The 6,443-nt window shown below is 29.3% G+C and overlaps 1 protein-coding gene across 1 annotated transcript; it reads right to left on the bottom strand.

Moving 5' to 3' along the window:
* Positions 1-4,308: 4,308 nt before the first annotated feature.
* LOC137809686 (uncharacterized) lies at positions 4,309-5,383 on the bottom strand. The gene is made up of 3 exons (XM_068610783.2): positions 5,283-5,383; positions 5,120-5,196; positions 4,309-4,986 (listed from the first exon to the last, which is right to left on the bottom strand). The coding sequence occupies exons 1-3, from the start codon at positions 5,356-5,358 to the stop codon at positions 4,396-4,398; spliced, it is 744 nt and encodes a 247-aa protein (XP_068466884.1). The 5' UTR covers positions 5,359-5,383; the 3' UTR covers positions 4,309-4,395.
* Between the last annotated feature and the right edge of the window lie 1,060 nt (positions 5,384-6,443).

Here is a 6,443-nt window from a genome sequence, read left to right as displayed (position 1 = left end):
AACCTCCATGCCCGTCAAATCACCCTATTCTTCCTCCAACTCACACCACAACCACCCATGCCTTTTTTTCACTTCACCAACTACGTACCATCACTTCATCTAATATCCTCATTAATTTCATCCCACATCTCATGCTTTCTTTCTATGCAACACACACTCATCATCTTCGCTAATTATAACCACTTTTCAAGAGAAATGAACACGCATAGCTAACACAATCAAAGAGAAATGGTTTACTATACTTCCGGGAAAAACGTCAGTTATAAAGTTCTAATTCTGCAGCCAATAATCATAGCAATAAGTCAAATGACATGAACAAAAATATACAAAAATTATGTGTGAAAATAACATCATCTTAAGCTCCGTCGTTGTGAGGGTTATTAATTTTTCTCCATTAGAGAAATTTTATTAATTTTACGTTATTATATTATTATTAAATAATAACTGTTCTTAAGGATAAATTATATATATGATGTGAATATTTACATACGAAAGTATCATTGCTTTGTACAGCTAGGTAGAGCAGACCAAAAGCAACATGAAAGTTCGATAATCAATAACATATATAAAATAAAATAACATATTCAAAACTTTATAGAGAAGAATTTTCAATTCGAGTAAAGGAGAATGTCAATATACTCTAGTCAAGAAATTAAAGATTAAAATTTTTGAAGGTCTGTTATTGGAATATACTTTTATTGTTACATTGAACTGAACTCCAGTGTGAAATTCAATAAAAAGACAATTTTTTTTAGAATTCCTTAAAAAGTATGTTTGAAAACACCTGTTAATTAGCATAACTCTTGGAAACACATGTTAGTGAAGGATGCCATCTTGACACAAATTTCTCCTTTAATTTCTATGTGTTTGCGAATATATAATGTAAACCAAACTGAAGTGGTATAATTAACAAGAGTTGATAATTTCTTTCCCAGTACTGATATATTCAGCAGTGCAGTTATAGAGTTGGAATGAAATAATTGAGCATGTTGAGTGATTGTTATTGTTGAAAGAAGATGTGAAGTTAGGGTTTAGGAATTGAGCATAATTAAGTAGAAGAAGGATGTAGTTAAGGGAAAAGAATAATTTGAAAAGTGTGAAGTGAAAGGTGGTTCGGGATTAGAAAGTTTTGGCAAAGGAAAAATTGATGATTCGAAAGGAAAAAGGAGAAAGTTTGGAAGGAAGTTGGGTTTGTGAGCTTACCTTGTGTCCCTTACCAATTACACCCATCACCTTCAAACCTTCCGTCCCTACTGCTTCCCAATATCCAAACAATCTTATTTTCCTTTCACAATCATTCCAACACCAATCTTTATGCCCCCACATTCTCACTCTATCTTTTCCTTATCATTCAAATAAATACCAATTCACCACATGCATTTCTTTAATTACAACCCAACTTACCAAACACGCCTTTCTCACTTTTTCCCATCCCACTTGGCCTTTCTTTTCTAATATCACGGGCCTTCCAAGACCCATCATTTTTCACAGGGGCTCTGCATTCTGCACCCCCAATATGTTTAAATGCACCCTTATATAAATTCAAATTTAAATTTTTGAAAAACAAAAATATATAGCCTAATGTATAATGATAGTGCAATTTTAACGAATAGTCTTGTCACAAGGATAGAGCTATAGAATGCAAGACCCTTCTGACAGACAAGACGTTGAATGTGTGGACCAGGACTCCGTTGGTTGCTCCACATTTTAGTCCGTATTCAAATCATCATACGACCCCTTATGCTGTTTTTGTCCTATAAATAATAACAATATATTATATTTTCAGCTTAAATATATTTTTATTTTATTTTACTTATTTTAATTATTATTTTTCAATTTTCCCTTTATATTATGCAGATAATTTATTATTATTATTCTCTATCAGTATATATTTTTAGAAGAGAAGACTAACTAAAGCAATTTTTGTTAGAAACTAACAATATATTTAATATTTTTTTTCATAAAACATAAACTGTAAAGATATGAAAATATGATAAAATGCCACAGGAAATTAATACTATGGATATAAATGTAATCAAAGTATCAGCAATGAAAATCGATTTAAAATAAGTATACTGAATTTTTGTAATAACTAATTATACAAAAAAAAATAATTAAATATAAACTAACTAATTATATTAATCGAATTATATATTATTTTAGACAATACACACATTAATAATATTTAAAATAGTTTCTATTATTAATAAATAGTTTATAAATTAATATGTAATAAATTATCTAACTTTATAATATAGTTAGTAACTAAATTTTTTTAATAATTATTTATTTTTAATTTTGCTAACTTTCCACAAGTTAATTTTTTTTATTATTGGGTTTGGAAAATAAATTTAAAATTGTGATCTTCATTATTTAATAATATTAGAAGATCGTTCATTTATTGAATTAAAAATTATTGCTGACAGGTAAAATATATATGTAATTGTAGAATACATGACAAACATAAATAAATCTCAAGGGTTTAAGTAGAAATGTTTCATAGGTGATATTTATACACCATACAGAAAATCATAAAATAAAAATCAAATTTTAGAGACAAAAAATAATTAATTGTTATAGTAATTAAATTATAAACCATTTTAGAGACTAGAAAATTTTTTGATTTCTAAATTAGTTTCTATTATTGTTAAATGGTTTCTAAATTAGTATTTAATTAGCTACCAAAGTTTTTGCTACCAAATTGGTAGTTAAAATCTTGGTAGTTAATTAGATACCAATTTAGAAACTATTTAGCATAGAAACTAATTTATAAACCAAAATATTTTTTAATCTCTAAAATGATCTCTAATTTAGTTACTATAACAATTAATTATTTTGTATCTATAAAATTGATTTCTATTTCATGATTTTCTTGTAGTGATACTAAAAATTAACATAATTTTTTATGGAAATTCTTCTTAAAAATAATATGTTCATGAAATCTATACTTTTGAATACTAACGGTTTTTTTTTTTTTTCTGTATAAGTTAATCTTCACTGGTGCAGAAAGGCAAAATGAATGCGGCTATTTTACATTTATAAGCGCGGCTATATAGCCGCACTTGATCAGCATGCATTCTTAAATAAGAGATTTACAAGTGCGCCTATTTAGCCACATTCGTAAATGCGATTTATAAATGCGGCTATGGTAAATAGCCGCATTTTTATTTAATTATTTTAAAAAAATAAAAATAAAAACCCTAAACCCTAAGGGCAGCAATAGCGGTGGCAACAACAACAACCGAGCAAATACGACATAACAATAACCCAAACAACAGGCAATGAAGCAGTGTCAATACAAGAAAACAAATACATAAGAGAAACGAAAAAATATATATAAACCAATGGTGAAGAAGAAAAAGAACTCGAAACGAATTTACAATTGCACAAAGAAGACAATGAAGGCTCGTAGAAAACGAGAGAAAGCACGAGAGAGCAAAAACAAAAGAGAAAATGAAGCGTCAAAGAACCCTTCGCCAATGCAAGAAAACAAACAAATAAGTGAAATGAAAAAAATTTATAAACCATTGGTGAAGAAGAAAGAGAGCGAATTGAAACGAACTTACAATGGTACGAGAACACAATGAAACTCGCATGAAGAGAGGAACACCAGAACATAAACAAAGAAAAAGCGTAAGTGACGCGCTTCAAAATTAGGGTAAAAAATGATTTAAGAATGCGGCTATTAAGAATGCGACTATTTAAATAGTCGCATTCATAAATCATGTGTTTTGATTTAAGAATGCAGCTATTACAAATAGGCACATTAGTAAATGAAATTAATTTAAAAAAATTTATCGAGTTTACAACTAACCCTAAAATCGTATTAAATAAATAATCGTTGTTTATACATTTTGTACTAGTGATTATTTAAATGTTGTTTATCACCCATTAGGTAGTAGGTGATAAAATGTAAAGGTTAATTTTAAAAAAAACAATTCATTAAGATGGCATTAACTATTGTATGTAATGCAACATATATTTTAGAGGAAACTGAAGGAGGTGAATTATAAAATGTGTCTCTACAATGGTGTTTGTGGTAAAGAGTTCAATATACAAGTCTCAAACATGGAGACCTTTTGTCTTCTCATGCCACTAATTGTGACAAGGTTATAGTGTCATGCAACAAAATGCGGTAATTAGCCCAGTCTTCTTTAAAAGTGAAGTTTAGCAAAAATTAGAGATAAAATTAACAATATATTAGTAGTTTCATACCTTACTTTATAAGTTACTTTCATAAAATTAATGAAAGCAAAATTTATTTTTTAATATAATATCAGAATCATTTATAATTTATTCCATAAAAATTTATTGAGCTTACAAATTATTCAAAAGTGTAAAATTATTTTTTGCAAACAAAACAAAATAAAATTCAGGAATAAAAAAACAAGCCCTTCAGACCTTCCACCCCAATTGAAGTATCTTCTTGTCCACACTTGCATTCTGTTTTACTAGCCCAAAGGAACCAACTTTCTTTCCCCTCCCACCGTGAATTTTCCAATTGGATAAACCATTAGGGTCTGTGCTTAGCTTTTTCCCCTTGTGCTTTGAGCTCACACTTGATAATCTGCTGCCACAAACAGGGCTTGAACCTCCTCTCAGAGTCTTTACCCAATCAACCTTCTTCACTTGCTTCACATTTTGTGGCCTAAAATTCCGTAGAAAAGGACCATCCTTTTCTTCATTCTTCACCTCTCTTATTTCAACTTTACTTCTCCCTTCCATTCTTATGCTTATGTTAACTTCAGAAACTGCTATACCTCGGTTATTGTCAACTTCAAACGTTTCTTTTGCACTTCTTTCCTTCCTCTCCTGGTAAATCCGGTGCAACCGAAGAGCAAGCTGGTATATACCCTCCTTGATCTCTTTTTCCAAGTCATTTTCAATCTCCATTCCAAGCTCACTTCGTATCTTCAACTCCTCTGCCGAAATAGGAACGATGTTACACTTGTCATGCCACTCCCTTTTGCGGTTTTCAGTTTTTTCCTGTTGTTCAAATCAACGATGGAATAATCAGAAAACAACGAATGCAACCACATTGATATCACAACTGCAATTTAAAATCTTAGTCGGAGTTAAATTCAACCGTGTAACTGTTGAAACTAGAGAGAAGATAAACCTTTTGTGAGTCCAACGTTGAACTAAGCCAAGTACTGCTGTTAAACTCAAAACCTTGGCAATTCTCTGATGATAAATCTGCAAAAGTAAAACCCAGAAATAATTTGTGTTGAAAAGTTTGAGGAATATGAAAATAAACACTTTGAGTGCAACAATGACAGAACCTAGGATATCTGGCTCGGTGTACTCTCCTTGATGACCCATTATATGGTTGGTGGTTGCAGTAGCAGCATCGAACATGTGGAATTTATATATATGGCAGCAATGTTGTGCATGGGGCCTGTGACAAATTGTAAGGAATAGGACAGAGATTGGGGTGCTTAGAGAAAATGTGACAGTAAGAGACGGTGTTTCAATTGGTTCATGCAAATTTAGGCGCCAAATAGCTCTAACTGAATTAGTATGTGATTTGGGTGTGCATGAACCATAAGAAGAGACAAATTGTGCTTTACGTGGAAGGAATAAGGCCCCAGTTTGGTTGCCCTTAAAGCACAATCAATAATAGTAATGTTTGATGTGTCTCCCTTCGATGTGCACCTTTCCTTCGGGTTTTTAAGGTTAGTCTTCAAGTCATGCTATTCACTCTGTAACACAGCAATAATATCCATTTTTACCATTCTTGGCAAACTAAATTAAAATATTTGATAAAAAAAAGTGAGGAGAACACTACTCTTATTTTTATTTTCATATACATATAAAAATCCAGAAACTTTGCTGTGAATGTAAATATTTAATACATTCTTTAATGCTCATGGTTATGGAATTTGGTTGGATGTCCCTTTCTATATAAAAGAAAAAATATCGTTGATAGCTGAAATAATTCACAAAAGTATTCGTGTATGTATGTATATATACATATAAATGTACTTACTCCAAGGTTTTTATATTTTAGAAGAAAAATTGAGATTATAATTAAATAATAAATATAATGTAATTATCCCTTATAAATAAAAATAATTGTACTATTGTTCTGAAAATATTCAAGAAAAATAACTTTTTAGAATTCAACTTTCTTCATTGTCATTAATATATACCCTAAAATAAATCATTAAATGAAAATCAATTTTTAAAATAAAATATAATTAATTACTATATTGACTAAAAAAATATTAATATTTAAAATAATTTTTATTATTAATAAATAATTTTTAACTTGGTATCTAATTAACTATCAAAGTTTTAGCTACCAACTTTAGAATTTAAAATAGTTATTAACTAAAACTTTAATAGCTAACTAGATACCAATTTAAAAACTAGTTTGTAAATTTTATTAATAATAAAAATCATTTTAAATACAAATAATTTTACTAATTTTTAAAATAATA

Source organism: Phaseolus vulgaris, chromosome 2, assembly GCF_051622355.1.
Source record: "Phaseolus vulgaris cultivar YP4 chromosome 2, ASM5162235v1, whole genome shotgun sequence".
NCBI lineage: Eukaryota > Viridiplantae > Streptophyta > Magnoliopsida > Fabales > Fabaceae > Phaseolus > Phaseolus vulgaris.
The sequence above is the reverse complement of the archived record's forward strand: the minus strand, read 5'-3'. Positions and strand labels throughout refer to the sequence as shown.